Source organism: Apiospora hydei (assembly GCF_038363865.1).
Source record: "Apiospora hydei strain CBS 114990 chromosome Unknown utg000009l_segment0_segment0, whole genome shotgun sequence".
Classification (NCBI taxonomy): domain Eukaryota; kingdom Fungi; phylum Ascomycota; class Sordariomycetes; order Amphisphaeriales; family Apiosporaceae; genus Apiospora; species Apiospora hydei.
Genome location: NW_027117368.1, coordinates 1131937 through 1146862, shown reverse-complemented (window position 1 = coordinate 1146862; position 14926 = coordinate 1131937). Strand labels below are relative to the sequence as shown.

General features: G+C 54.4%; 6 protein-coding genes across 6 annotated transcripts; 3 read left to right on the top strand and 3 right to left on the bottom strand.

The window, feature by feature from the left end:
* Positions 1–364: 364 nt before the first annotated feature.
* PG997_012114 (RNase Z) lies at positions 365–1442 on the bottom strand (the record flags this gene model as incomplete). The annotated part of the gene is made up of 3 exons (XM_066816428.1): positions 365–625; positions 673–1152; positions 1194–1442. The coding sequence occupies 3 exons, from the start codon at positions 1440–1442 to the stop codon at positions 365–367; spliced, it is 990 nt and encodes a 329-aa protein (XP_066662120.1).
* A 633-nt stretch (positions 1443–2075) lies between these two features.
* PG997_012113 (abc1 family protein) lies at positions 2076–4400 on the top strand (the record flags this gene model as incomplete). Its single annotated transcript, XM_066816427.1, has 1 exon — positions 2076–4400. The coding sequence occupies one exon, from the start codon at positions 2076–2078 to the stop codon at positions 4398–4400; it is 2325 nt and encodes a 774-aa protein (XP_066662119.1).
* Positions 4401–4578: 178 nt separating this feature from the next.
* PG997_012112 (uncharacterized protein) lies at positions 4579–5559 on the bottom strand (the record flags this gene model as incomplete). Its single annotated transcript, XM_066816426.1, has 1 exon — positions 4579–5559. The coding sequence occupies one exon, from the start codon at positions 5557–5559 to the stop codon at positions 4579–4581; it is 981 nt and encodes a 326-aa protein (XP_066662118.1).
* A 561-nt stretch (positions 5560–6120) lies between these two features.
* Positions 6121–7035, top strand: PG997_012111 (phosphoprotein phosphatase; the record flags this gene model as incomplete). The annotated part of the gene is made up of 1 exon (XM_066816425.1): positions 6121–7035. The coding sequence occupies one exon, from the start codon at positions 6121–6123 to the stop codon at positions 7033–7035; it is 915 nt and encodes a 304-aa protein (XP_066662117.1).
* Positions 7036–8353: 1318 nt separating this feature from the next.
* Positions 8354–9898, bottom strand: PG997_012110 (uncharacterized protein; the record flags this gene model as incomplete). The annotated part of the gene is made up of 4 exons (XM_066816424.1): positions 8354–8848; positions 8901–9333; positions 9397–9445; positions 9682–9898. 4 exons carry the CDS (start codon positions 9896–9898, stop codon positions 8354–8356), a joined length of 1194 nt encoding a protein of 397 aa, XP_066662116.1.
* Positions 9899–10450: 552 nt separating this feature from the next.
* PG997_012109 (mitochondrial 37S ribosomal protein uS9m) lies at positions 10451–11525 on the top strand (the record flags this gene model as incomplete). The annotated part of the gene is made up of 2 exons (XM_066816423.1): positions 10451–11333; positions 11434–11525. The coding sequence occupies 2 exons, from the start codon at positions 10451–10453 to the stop codon at positions 11523–11525; spliced, it is 975 nt and encodes a 324-aa protein (XP_066662115.1).
* Positions 11526–14926: the final 3401 nt, after the last annotated feature.

Genomic DNA, 14926 nt, shown 5'->3' with positions numbered 1-14926 from the left:
GTAGAAAGACACAGCGGGGGTGATTGGTGACGCCGCAATAAATGTTGGCGATAATAATCAGGAGCTCTTAGGCGAATTGGAATTGGTAGCTTCAACTCGAAGAGATAGACAGTCGCCCCAGCGACGTGGGCAGAGATTGCTTGCGCTGGCGGCTTAGTCAGGTTTAGTGTTGTTATGCTTGAGGGCCAAAGGGTTCACAAGGAAGTATTGAAGGCTAACATTTTGGGTTAAGAACTGGCTATTGTGAAGTGTGTTCTGGTTTGTTGGGTATAGTAGGGGCTGCATTATCCATATGGTCAAGGGGTAGCATTAATACAATGGAAACGAGGTGGGCCTTTAAGACCCTCCATTATCTATGAAATATTCATTCCTGGTCATCCCCTATCCAAACCACAATGTTCTTGGGCGGGTCGATCAGTTTCGAGAAGAACTCGCGGATGTCGTGCTCCTCGTACCGCATGCTAAAGTGGATGAGGACGAAAGTGGTCTGGGGGAACTTGCGGATGACGGCCTCGAGGTCGCTCCACAGCGTGTGCTTGGTCCGCTCGGCCTGGGCGCGGTGCTCCTCCCACAGGAAGCTACACTCGGTGATAACGACGGGGATGCCCTCGCGCAGCCAGGCCGGCTCGGATTCCAGGACGGCCGGGGTGGTGTCCCCAAAAAGGCGAAGACGGGCTTCGTCTGGGGCGCCGTGATGTTGACGCCTGACTCGCGCAGGCCCTTGATGTCCCCTTGCGAGGTTGACCGCAGCTCCGGCTTCAGTTTCTGCCGCGTCGTCCGGAACACATAGCCCAGGCATGGGATCGTGTGGTCGCAGGCGAAGGCCTCGGCGCTCATGTCCGAGGCCTTGATGCGCTCCAGCGGCACGACATCGCCAGGCCGCAGGCCGTGCATCACGTGCGTGTGCAGAAAGCGGTTATCCGAGTGCACTTGACCGCTCTTGGGCTTGTGTCGCCAGTCCGGGCAGGAGCGGTCCGGCGAGTCCTCGCGGCCTCGGCGCTTTTCGGCGGCCACGTCCCCATCAGAGGTGTCCTTGACTTCGTCCTCGCCGATGGGCTCGAAGTCCTCTCGGGACGCATCTTCGACAGTCACGAGGCCGCCGAGGTTGAGCAAAGTCTTGGCCAGGACGTACTGATCTAAGACCTCCTGCATCTCGGCCGGGCAGAATACATCAGGGGGTCCTCGCGATCCACGAAGGCGGGCGCGAGTATAGTGTGATCGCTGTGGCCGTGGGTGAGAAAGATGTGTTTTGGGCGATGGCGGGTCGCGAGGAGACCGGCATCGAGAAGAAGGTTAAGCTGGGGGATGACAAAGGAGGTGTGCCAGGCAGCGCGTGACTTCCCCGTCAGCACATACTGATGATAGGGCTTGGGGAAGGACCACTCCAGGATTTCGGAAGATTTGGGCTGGGGCAGCGGAGTAGCGAAGATGGAGGAACTCATGGCTGCTGTTTCGGAAGTTGGATACTGACTATGACTCGCATACTACGTCGTATAGTAACCCCAAGCTAATCAATACTACCTTCAATATTGGTAGAAACGGTTTTATAGTAGGGGGATGGGGGGTATCCTGGATGACCGTTGTGGGGGGATGCGACGACGTCACTCAGAACTTTACTCGTTTAGGGAAATAGCGCCAGTGCCTTGGTTAAGTAAGTACCTGACTGGGCATCTCGATGCTGATGCTGATGCTGTGGCTGAACTCACGGCCAGTCGTCTCGTTCGTGGATAATTCAGTATGATAAGCTCAGCCACTCTAGGATATCGAGAGGATCCTACATTGGCCTGAATATTACTGTATATTGTGTTCATTCATGCTTGTTGGGCAAATATATCAATCTTGCTAATTATTATACACGGGACGGCGGTAGCGCACCAGCCACTTTGTGTGGCGTCGCATCGCTTCCGATGATCTCTTCATGTCAGAAAGCTTTCACTGAAAAGGGCTTGGAAGTCGGATCATTAACAACCTGGCTTGTCTGGCACCCCAAAACCCAATCCTGCTCCAGTGAACTGGCAAAAGAGCACAATTGATTATGCAATGACCAAGAAAGCCTCGCAGCAACAGTAACGGCCATGAGGTGGGCAGACATCCTGATTGATTTGGCGGCCGTAGCCAAAGCTTCCAAATCCGTCGGATCCAAGCATCTGGAGCTTCGCGCTAGGCAATGGGATCACTACGGCAAAACATCTAGCATCGCGAGGTCGCTGAGGCACCAGCAGCAGCCTCAGCATGATCCGACACCCCATGCATCTGGGAAGGAAGAGCCCCAGCCTGGATCTTCGGGAGATGATATTCTATCCCAGTCTCAAAACGCAGGGCCCAGTGCACCAGCACCATCAGTAACCACACCAGCCCCTGAACTCTCACACAGTCCAGGCCCATCACTCTTGGAGCAACATGACAAGTACAAAAACCTCTCGCAATATCGTGCTGCGCCTGAGGGTCTTCACAGCGATATCCCAGGGATAGGCTCATTAAAGCAAGCGCTCGCCTCGTCCGAGACAGCCAGAGCACAGTCTTCAGACCCGGTTGCTACTCGTCCCGAGACCCAATCCCTGGATGATGCCCCTGTTGATGCGGATGTCAATGTCTTCCACACAAGCCGAGGATCGCATTTGCTTGACGGGAAGAACGATTATATTGGAAAGAAGCGTCCCGTCGCGGCACCCTCAACCCCTAGTTGGTTCAAGGACTACGGACACGGCAAAAAAGCTTCAGAGGTAGCAGCTACAGCCGAAACAGCCAACTCATCCCCAAAGAGAACGGGAGGCCTGGAGGTCAATGTAAAGCCTGAAGATGATGTGGAACGAAGTGAACCACCACCCAGTCAGGTCTCCTCTGCAGGTACAGCCACGGCTACTGTGCAAAACCCTCAACAACCCGCGGTAAAGCCTGATGTAACACCAGATGCACCAGAAGCTCCAACTACTCCAACTCAGAGCGCCGAGAAAGAGCACACGCGAATGGTTGATGAGGTACTAGCGCAAGCCGCTGCTCAGCCCTCGTCTCAAACAGGGAGCATATCCTCGGAGGTTCCACCGGAGCAAGCTGCGAAACCTGCTTATGTGTTGCGAGAATCCAAGGTTCCATCTACTCGATTCGGACGATTATGGAATTATGGTGGCCTGGCAGCTGGCATGCTCGGTGGTGCTATCACCGAAGGCTTCAGTAGGGGTTTCGGCGGCGGGGGCCAGGGTTCTGTCCTTCTCAGCGCCGGTAATATGGAGAGATTGGTTACCAAGCTTTCACGTATGCGAGGTGCAGCTCTCAAGTTTGGTCAAATGATGAGCTTCCAGGACGCCAAGATGTTGCCCCCGCAAATCCAGGAGGTTCTCCAACGAGTGCAGGACAAAGCGGACTACATGCCAGCTTGGCAACGAGACCGCGTTATGGCGGCAAGCCTTGGCGCGGAATGGAGAGATCTCTACGACGAATTCGATGAGAAGCCCATAGCCGCGGCCTCGATCGGCCAAGTCCACCGCGCCACCTTGAAATCCACAGGCGAGAAGGTCGCGGTCAAGATCCAATTCCCAGGAGTCGCCGATTCGATCAATTCGGACCTGGACAACTTGTCCATGCTCCTTGCCGCTTCGAACATGCTGCCCAAGGGCCTTTATCTGAACAAGACCATTGACAACGCCCGCACAGAACTCGGCTGGGAGTGCGACTACGTGCGCGAAGCCGAGTGCGGCGAGAAGTACCGCGAGCTGCTGGCTGATGAGCCGGACGTCTTCACCGTGCCCAAGATCTACACCGAGGCCTCGGGCAAGCACGTGTTAACCATGCAGTACATGGAGGGTGTCGGGGTCACGCGCGTGACGTCCTTCACCCAGGAGCAGCGCGACTGGATCGGCACGCAGATCCTGCGCCTCTGCCTGCGCGAGATCACTGAGTTCCGCTTCATGCAGACGGACCCCAACTGGACCAACTTCCTCTACAACGCCGGGACGCACAAGCTCGAGCTGCTCGACTTTGGTGCCTCGCGCGCGTACCCGGACGAGTTCGTCGTCCAGTACGTCGGCCTCCTGTCCGCGGCCGCGCGCTCCGACCGCCAGACCGTCAAGGACCTCTCCGAACGGCTCGGCTACCTGACGGGCCACGAGAGCCGGACGATGCTGGATGCGCACATCGCCAGTGTGCTCACGCTGGCGGAGCCGTTCCTCGACAGCGCCCCTGAGGTGTACGATTTCAAGGATCAGACCATCACGGAGCGGGTCAAGGCCTTGATCCCCGTCATGATCCGTGAACGGTTGGCGCCCCCACCCGAGGAGACCTACAGTCTGCACCGGAAGCTTAGCGGTGCGTTCCTACTCTGTGCCAAACTTGGAAGTAAGGTTCGGTGCCGTGAGATGTTTGAGAAGGCGGTTACAAAGGTAGATTTTGACGGGCAAAAGTAATATGTACACTAGATAGAAAGGATATCACGCTGTAAGATGAGATGATGTCTTAGACTTGGGGAAGAACTGTATATAGGGCTATCACCCCTTTTGGTATCAATGCTGTAAACTACGCATTTAAAACACAGACAAAGTCTCCTCCAGCATTCGAGTTCCGTTTTCTCGGTAATCCTCCCCTTCAACGCTCCCTCCTCTCCATGGGCATTTCCCTGCGCTCCTTGGAGGCGAGCTTCTTGCGCTTGCGCTCGATGGCCTTGTCGACCTGGCCCTTCTTCATGCCGGCGAAGCGGTCCATGATGACGCGCTTCTTCTGCTCGCTCTTCTTCAGGTAGAAGGGCTGCTTGCCCTGCTTGACCAGCTCCTTCTCCTGGCGTCGGTGCTCGGTCACGACGGCGCGCTCGGCGTCCCGGCGCTCCAGCATCTGCTTCCGCGACTGCATCGACATGACGGCGCGCTGCAGCTTCTCCTTGGCGGCCGGGTCCCGCGTCTTCTTCACCTCCTTCTTCAGCTCCGCCAGCTCGTCCTCCCGGTACTTGTCCAGGAAGGCGTAGTTCCGCCGCGTCGCCTCCTCCTCCATCGCCGGGTTGGGGTGTCGGTTGTAGGATGTCGACGAAGTCGTGCCAAGGGGTCCGAATCGGGGGTCGCGCGCTACGACCTTCGGGACGGAGACCACCTCGCGCTTGCGCGTGACCGCTCGCTTGGCCGACACCTCCATGGGCGCGTGTTTGCTGCTGCGCTTCTGTAGGGCGTGTTTTCGTTCGCTGGCTTTTCCGTCGAAGCCGCCTCCTCCCCTGGCGTCTTCCTCGGACACGTCCGAGTTGTCTGAGTCCTCTTCTTCTTCGTCTTTTCGGGCGTTCTTCCGCCGGTTCGGCATCGAGGCTTGGGCTTTGGCTAGGGCGCCAAAGGATATTTGCGAGGGATCTAGCGATTGACTTTCTTCTTCCTCCTCTGATGAGTCGGATTGATCGTCTCCATCCTCTTCGTCCTCTTCCCCGCTGCCTTGGGAATCACTTTGATCGTCTTCATCCTCGTCGCCACTGACTTCTTCTTCAGATGGATTGCTGTCGTCCACGATCTCGGGCTCTTCTTTTCTGGCTCGAACTCGTCTTTGGAGCCCAGCAAAGGGAAATTTGCGCTTGCTTGATTGTGATCGCTCCATGGCTTTGTTGTTTGGTATTGCTGTTGTTTGAACGGAGCTCACATGTAAGTTGTTGCTGGTGTTTTATGGTGGGGCAATTGGACAATCAATTCCATTGGCATCGCAAGCAGGAACCAGAAAAGTAGCGGCAATCGATAAGCGGCCATAGTTTATCGATAGCGCATGCGTGCACTCGCTATTGGTGTTGCGATCAACTCCTTCAGTAACGCTGTCAAGGTCACTCGCCTGGAATACAGAAGTAGCGGCAGAATCTGCGCGGAAAATCTCGTACTTATGCGGTGTGTGATATCTGCCTGGTCTGCATCCTACGTTACTGCTGCACGCCGGACGTGGTGCAGTCAGGCCCGAAGGACCACATCAACTCTCACCAATCCTCCACAATCTAGGCCCGATGCCGCATGCCCTTTAGCACACGCCGGGATCCCAACACTTCCAGCAACCGGCTTGCGCCGCTCACATGCTATATATGCTGATGTCCCTTGCCTAGGCCCTTCAGCAGCGTTGTCCCAACCTCGTTCCCACGACAGTTCTAGCGCGCCTTTATCCTTTGAGCTCACCAAGATGGCGTCGTTGCTGGCCCAGCATGGGACAGAGGCTGAGGTGACGCCTGCATCAAACCCAGGCAACAATGCAGTTCTGAACCGGGCAGAAAATGGCAGTGCCAACTTGTCACACCTCCCAAATAAGCCACCCCCGGTTCAAGGCTACGTGCCTCCCGCCAAAAGGAACCAGCAGAAGAAGAACCAGGGCCAGGACCAGAAGCAGAAGCAGAACACTCAGGGAATCTCCAAGGAAACCAAGGACGTCAGACCCTACGCGGTTCCCTCGAAGGCCTCGGGCGGCGTGCCGAACCCTTCGGCGCAGTACATGGCGAATTCCGCGGTCCCGCCCTCGCACCTCCCGGAGCCGCGCCGGATCCTGGTGGTTATTGACCTCAACGGGACCCTGCTGTACCGGCCGAGCCGCAAAAACCCGTCCCGCTTCGTGGAGCGCCCCCACACGCGCGCTTTCCTCGACTACTGCCTCAACACCTTCTGCGTGGCCATCTGGTCGTCGGCCAAGCCCGACAACGTGCACAAGATGCTGAACCAGCTCCTCGCCCCCGAGGAGCGCGCCAAGGTCGTCGCCATCTGGGGCCGCGACACGTTGGGTCTGTCCCCCGCGGACTACAACGGCCGTGTCCAGTGCTACAAGCGTCTCACAGTGCTCTGGGCCGACCTGGCCCGGCGCCTCGGCCAGCGCTGGGACCAGTCCAACACGGTTCTGGTTGACGACTCGTCCGAGAAGGCCCGCTCGGAGCCCTTCAATCTGATCCAGCTGCCCGAGTTCGAGGGCGACTTGGCCGAGCAAGGCTTCGTCCTGCCCCAGGTACATGACTTCTTGAACGAGTGCGCCAAGCAGAGGGACATCTCGTCGTACATTCGCGCCAAACGTTTCGCATTCAGGCCCGATTTCATCCTGGCTGCACCAGTGTAGCCGTTGTGACTAGGATCTCGACATTCAAATTTCATGAAATCGACCCGCGAGTCGCCACCTTTTTTCGTCAGGACGGACTGCTTATATAACGGGATGGTTATATACTACTACTGCGCGCATTGATGTGCCTGTATTCCGTTCCATTGGCCAGAATGAACGAAGAGAATTGCCGAAAAATCAAACCGATGGACAAGCTGGGTATCGACATTACCCATTTCATACAGCAGAAACATGGTCTGCGTCACACATCCCTCGGTATAATGGTTGGTCGCGAGCCTTTGCTACTACTCGTTCAAGTAGTCGTCGATACATGCGTGGTCATTACAAGTTGGCACAAACGGCGGCATAGCGTGTTGTTGAGGGCACTGCCTTTTAAGACCATTATGATCTCGCTACAAGATCCGCCGTGGTAATGCGGTATAAAAATGGGACAGAGCTGGGTTCATAGATAGGGAGAGCTAGACGAGAACGGCGGATGATGATACCCCATGAAGGAAGGAAGAAGAAGACTTGCTCACGAGGTTGCGCTCCTATTGTACATTGCACATTGTACAAACTATAATGTACATGATCGACCCCATATGATTTCTTGTATTTACATGCTTGTGAGAAGTGTAGCTGTGCTCGCATGTTATGTTATCTCGTCGATCCAAGTTTGATGACATTGCTTGACTGATCCTTGTCCTGCAAGTTTATATGGTGAATAAATACTCTTCACATCAGCAAACTGATTACGCTTTATGTATAAGTAGTAAACGCATTTCTGGTTCCACGAGAATGTCAGAAACGAGACAGAAAACCAGAAACAGAAAGCTTTCAGTTGAGAATATGTTCAAATGGTGCATTGTAATCAAAGAGGTCTGAAAGTTCAGGGTGAACTAAAAACAGGACAGTGAGAGCCTCAAACTACCTTGAGCAGCATTAAATACTAGTCAACTATAAAAGCTCCAAAATGGTAAGGCTCGTATAATGGGTCATGGGATACAGTTATATTGATGACCTGCCCCTCATAATAGATTAATGTCACCAGAGGTCGGTCGAGAGAAAGAGTCATTATCTGTTTGTTGGTGTCACTGGTATCACGTCACAAGCATGTATGCATTTTGGAACAGTAAAATGGTTCGGCACTTTGTCTTTTGCGACATTTTGTCATGCCTTGGTCATCTACCAACCTGCTCTACCTAACCGGAGCAGTCCCAGTCCCAATCATCAATGCCAGAGAATCATGTTGTTCTCAATAAAGTCGTTCCCACCCTTTTGCATAACTCATAAGATCATCCACATACCACTACTATCCGCGCAGAATCTAGCAAACCCTCTATTTGAAGACCTTGCCGGACTTGTGGGGGTACTCCTTGCCGTTGACAACAACGGGCTTGTCCCACTTCCACATGGACTCGACGAAAGCCTTGTCGTCAGGGTTGGTGGGGTCGAGCTTGGTGAACTCGTAGCTCTCGTAGTCGGGAGCGACATCGAAAGCGGGGACGTACTCCTGACCGCGGATGAGGTAAGCACCCTCGATGATGGAGTCGTTGTTGACACCGTAGACGGAGCCGCATCCGAAGATGTACTTGCGGGATCCCTCCAGACGGGTCTGGAAGCCACCAATCAGGTTGTTGGACATGAAGGTCATGGTGAGCTCATCGTTGTACTTGTAAGAGCACTTCCAGAGAGAGTAGTCCTCGAAGGGGACGTTTTCCCAGAACCACTTCATGGACTCAGCCTCGTCGTGGTTGGAGTAGTAACGCTTCCAGTCGTCAAGAGCGAAAGCGGAGCGGGGCAGAAGGTCAAGAGGGTGCTTGGCCTTGGGCTCCTTGGGGGGTATCATCCTCCTCCTCAGCAGCGGCAGCAGGCTTGGGGGCGGCCTTGGGGGTCTCCTTCTTCTCCTTCTTGGGCTGCTCAGGCTTCTTGGGAGGGATGTTCTGCAGCTTGACGGCGTCAAGGAGCTCGAAGGGGGCAGCGACAGCGGAGAAGATGTCCTGGTTGTAGACGGTGGAGTACCAACGGGTGACGTTGGGGTGGGCAGCGCGCCACTCCTTGTCATAGAAGAACTCGAAGCCGCGGGCAATGATACCGGTGGCGAACAGGTCGGCCAGGGTGATGCGCTCGCCAACAAGGTAGGTGTTGTGGAGAAGGTGCTCCTCGACAACATCGACGGCCTTGGCGGCAGCCTTCTGGCTGTCGTCAACGCTCTTCTTGTTGTACTGGTCCCATCCCAGAAGAGGGCGGTACCAGGCACCGAGCTTGGGGAGGACCTCAGTGTTGAAGAAAGACATCCACTTCAGGATAGAAGCGTAGCTATGGGGCCATGTTAGAATTCTGCGCACAGCGGGGTAGGTGAGGGCGCTTGTGCCGACTTACTCTTGCTTGGTCTTGCCCAACAGGGTGGTCTTCTCGTTCTGAGAGGTGACTACCGAAAAACGTGTCAGTGCATGCTGCAATGCAAAATGCGGAAGGACACAAAAATGGTGTTTTGGGGGTAACAATCAGAAAGTAGAACGATCAACACAGATATTTCAGATAGGGATAACTGTTAGAATAAAAATCTCGGTCATCATTGTAAGGATGGCGACTGCCAGCGCGGAGCAAAGCAGGCGCCATCGAGGCAGAGAAAAGGCAGAAGAGAGGTTAGTAGCAGCGACTTACGGTAGATGGCAATAGCCATGGACTCGTACAGAACGTAGCCATCCTGGCCCTCGAAGGTAGGGACCTTGCCGAGAGCATTCAGCTTGAGGTACTCGGGAGTAGGGGCGTTGGTGTCGACCGTGACCGTCTCGAGGTCAAGGCCATTGGCCTTCGCAACAGCGAGAATCGCCGTGGTGCGAGGGTTCTTCTCCTTGGTGTAAATCTTGCCGAACGCCATTGTGAATAATGTTGTCGATGCGAGGTGAACGGAATGAAGAGAGAATGGAAAATTTGCGGATGCGAAAAATTAATTTCTAGGAGGGGGTTGCGGGGTGGCTCCGTGAATTTCTGAATCACCTGGCTACCTGAAAGGAAAGGGAGCTGTTTGGTTAGGTCGCAATCTTAACCCAGGTCTTACCTTGGGCCCGTGCCCAATCGAAAAAACCCGGCGGGACACCTGCACAGCCTGCTCTGCTCTCACCTTTTCCCCCTCCCCATCCCGACTCCTCAATCGCAATGGCACATGCATTGCATGCCTTATCGATCGGCTCCTAGATATTCCGGCAGGTACTAACGGAAAGGTACCTAACCTGTCCAATCCGCGAAATCTCGAAATTTGGAGCCTCCGACTTGGGGCGGCCCATAGCTAGAACCTCGAAGCCCGTACGAAATCCAGGCATTGAGCAGTGAGCAGCGAGCAGCCGTCGGTACGGTGCGAATTGCGGTCCCTACTCGTTCATCGGCGGCCAATTGACATGACGAGGCTCTGCTAGAGCGAGAAAAAACAACAATGTCCTCTCTGCGAACGGGTTTCCGGTGTCTGCGAGACATACGGCAAACAGGCAAGGTGGCGGCGACAGCTCAATGGCAACCAACGTCGAAAGCAAGCCTCGCATACAGGCCGAAGCAGGCCATTAACGCGACGAGATCTATCACCACGACCGCACCGCGATTAGCCGAGACGACGACGACGGAGATCATCCCATCCGACTTGGAGCCCGCCGACCAAGACCAATCCGCGGTAGTCCAAGTACCGTATGCTCGAGCGGTGCCGATCTCACCTTCGTACTTCTCGCGAAAACCCATCTTCAACGATGCCTTTGTCATCGTGCAGGATCTGGCGCGCAAGTACGCGCGCTTGCCCATCATCCCTAGAGACAAGGTCACACCTACAGCCTGGAGGACAAAGGAGCAGTACCGTCTGGCGGTCGGTGAGCACGTCAAGGGAAGGGACTACGCAACATGTATGAAGTTGGCGAAGCGGTTAAACCAGATACACCCGGACTTGATGCCTGAAGAGGTGACGGCCGGCCTCCTTCCTTTCAAGCGAGAAGTCAACTACTACCTCAACCAGCCGAAGATCCAACCTATCGACCAATACGGCAGATCTCATGGTGTGGGCAAGAGAAAGTCCTCTGTCGCAAGAGCATGGGTCGTCGAAGGCACCGGAGAGGTCCTTGTCAATGGCAAACCACTCAGCGAGGCTTTTGGCCGTGTACACGACCGCGAGAGTGCCGTCTGGGGTATGAAGCTGACCGAGAGACTGGACAAATACAATGTGTGGGCAATGGTGAGCGGAGGCGGTACTACTGGTCAAGCTGAGGCTCTTGCGCTTGCTATTGCAAAGGCGCTCTGTGTGCACGAGCCCGCACTCAAGAACCCCCTGAGGAGAGGTAAGCATACCCCTTACCACGCGGCAGATTCAACGATGTGCAAAAATTATTGCCTCCGTTCAACATTACGAAGCGATGGAGCTGACTCTTTCCACAATAGCTGGCTGTATTACGCGCGATCCAAGGAAGGTGGAAAGAAAGAAGCATGGTCACGTCAAGGCACGCAAGATGCCTACCTGGGTCAAGCGATAGTCGGAGATATCACATCGAAATCGTTTGTCGCTGGAGATTGCTACGCGCAAGTACTACCGGGCAATCTTCCAGGGGTAATCACCCCTTTCCGTTACTGGAACGTATCGGCTTCTATAGCCCACTGCGACTCATGCAGTTGTCTCGTCATTCGACAGTCTTGCGGGTTGGTCCATAACATCGGTACCAGAGCGAGTTCCAATGTGTATAAACGTGTAGCAATATGTAGCAACTTGTATCCAAAGAATTTGTCAAATTGGAGATGGGGAATGGCGTTGGCTCATCCTGGATTACCAACGTATGAACGGCAATCATCGTAGTGTTGGTTCGGATCAAATGCATTCCCCAGCGTTTGATCGGCGAGTCCGTGGACCGTAATGAACAAGAACGAGCGGCTCGTTTGATCAAGAGAGCTGCTGTGTATCGCTGATGCCGGAGAGTCATAACGATGGCGGGACTCCAAAGCACCGAATAAGGAAACAAGCGCTTGTCATTTTCCTGCTCGGGCACCTCTCATGATGACGGCAGAGAGGGGGGAGAAAGAAGAAAAACGATGATTCGGCACTGCCGCAATCCGCCGCGGATTCAGCTTCATGCAATGCTTCGTGGCTTCTCAAGACTTGAGACGAACGCCTCGTGGCGTGATCTGGCGCAACGAACACGGCGTCGATGTCGCGATACGTTTGCTTTATGCCGACTTGAGGGTAGTGCACAGCAGAAGGTATGTGTATGACAGGGTTGTCATGTTTCATTTCCCGGTAGGCAGATAGTGCCCAGCTGGGTGGACGACCGGAGGGTCTGCAATTTTGTGCACCGTCAGATCTCGTCCTCCGTGCGCACGGGGCCAGGCAGAGTGTATTGGAAACGACCGAAGTATGGCTGAAGCATATGAATGACTCCCTCTCGCCCCTTAGCTACTGACAACTAACCATCAGACCGGGCAGGTAAGGCGTGTACGAAGAGGTCGAACGTCTTTGTTCGATACCAACGAGGAATGACCCCTGGCTGGCACTTGAGGCAGATTCAAGCACATCGTCGGCCTGAAATAAGCGCGGGCTGTGAATGGTTGGCCGACGATGCACAGACAACGTGACTTACGACTAGCATGTCTGTAGTCTGCATTTCTTTCCCTTTTCTTGGATGCGGGAGAGTGGTTCCCATGCGTAAAGATGTTTTCTAGAAGACATCTGACGGCTTAAGGTTGTTAGCAGCACACGCTAGAAGCACACCAAGCACTTGAGCTCCAGGGACTTGTTTGATGTTCTGGATGCTCTTAGAGCAACGCCACGCAGAAGCAGTATTGGATCACGGGGCGGCACGGCTATTAGCCATATGACTCTTGGCGTTGATGGTGATGGTAGAGATGATGTTCGTCGTCCTCTCGTTGGTTCCGATGTTTCGACACCGCTCTTGGGTGAAGTGAACCCCGCAAACGCGCGCAGTTCGTCGATCCAGATTGGCGCGCATGTTGCATTGCGTATATCCAGACGGCTTGATTGATCACGTTTGATCCTTCCTTTGCATAGAATATGTATGGCGCCAAATCCCTTGACCTCACAGACCAGTCTTGACTTACTACACTTTTGTACTTGTTACTAATTTCGGACTCAGGCGAAATTAAGCAAGATCACCCCGGGCCTGGGTGGAGCCATGCAGCCTCATCGCGGCGATCACCAGGGTTGCTCCGGCGAGGCTGAAGGGGTTGCGACGAAGAGGTCCAATCCCCTGGCCAGTGCCAGGCAGACGGTCGAAAGGCTGCCATATCGACACCCTTTTGTGGTAAAGGAAGGCGAGCAAACAGACAGGGACGTTCTCGGGGTTCGACCCGACAAATGGAATCCTACCTTACACGACACACCCCCATACCTCGAAGCCTCGAGGCACGCAGCATGATTGATTGCTTGCCACAAGCTGAAAGCAGGCCCCCAACACAAACGCGTACGTATTCGTACATGCGCATACAGAAAAACAACCAGTCGGAGTGGTGTGGTACCTGGGAGCATGGGGCAGCGTATCAAATGTAACCACCCAGGTCTTGACTTATATTGCAAGTCGGCCAACTATTGTCTGCTTAGCAAGTCGTCTAGCAGCCCTACCTAGGTACTGAACCTGCACAAACCGAGGAGGCTAGGAGTTAGTGGGCTAGTGTGTCATCAAGACTCCTGCTCAGTCAGCTTATGACTTGCATTGCATAGCAGCCGTCTAACCCGCCTGTAGGATCCAAGACAGCATCCAAACCTCTGGCCTTTCTTGCGAAAGCTCCGTCCTTCCTGCTGTAAGTAGGTACCGGATCCCGCCCTGAAATTAATCATCCGTTTCGGGCCACCTATTGATGTATGGTGCCTTTGGTCCAAAGCCTTTTCATTCTTCCCAGATTCGTTCATCGCCAATCGATCTGGTCCCACAAAAAACGGGGTTCGCGAGCTATTCTATTAATGTCCACACTTCAAATGAACCAAGGACGTCGGCCTGCATCACCTTAATAATAGCACTTGCATATAGTAGTGCCCACCGCGCATTGCTTGCTAGCTAAGAAAAGGACTCGCTACGTAGATCCCAAACAAAGGCCACGGTAGGTTGGCCGGTAGTGCTGTACCTATGTGACGTGCAGGAAACATCCTTAACATGTATCTCATTATAGGTTAAGGTGTAGCAAACCAATCCTGCACCATATCGAGTCGTGGCTGCGTGGGTGTGCCTCTGCTACTGGAGCCCGAGACCCTGGATGGAGAGATAGACACGGCTGGATAGCAATGGATGCCGTGGCCCGCGGGGGACGGGCCTGCTGCTGAACAAAGTCGCGCATTTTCGGACCGTCCTCGCGTTCTTCCCATCTGGAAATGAGAGTCGATACTACGACGTCGGATATCACTACACTACACGTCGGCAGTGAGTTGTCACGTCGTCTGTGGGTACGCAGGTAAGGGTCGATCGGCCGTGAAGGTACCTTGGCCAGCCCCCAGACCAGGCCAGGGCTCAGACATACCCTGGTCGCTCATTTTTTGACGACATCTCCTCGTGAAGCCCCTGACAATCGTCTTTCTCCAACGACATGGGTCAAGGGTCGACATCACAAACTCATCAGTCGCAAATGCCGCGTTGCATGCACCAACAGAGTACATCCCTTGGACGGTTCCCGCCTAGCGACTCCACGGTACCTTTCGAGTTTCTCAGTACCAAGAGAAAAAGGCCCAACGTGGAAAATTTTCCCGAACGCTGGGAAGGCTAGCCAAGCTGCGTCGGATGGAGGGACGCCTCAGGCCGGAACCACATCGATTGGGCAGCAGAGACTCAGCCCATTTGCATTTTATCGTTTTTATCTGGAAGAAGCCGGGTTCGGCCAAGGTTTGAGTCCTACTAATAGGGAAGGGCAGGTGAGGGCTTTTGTGTAGTGTCGGGGCTAA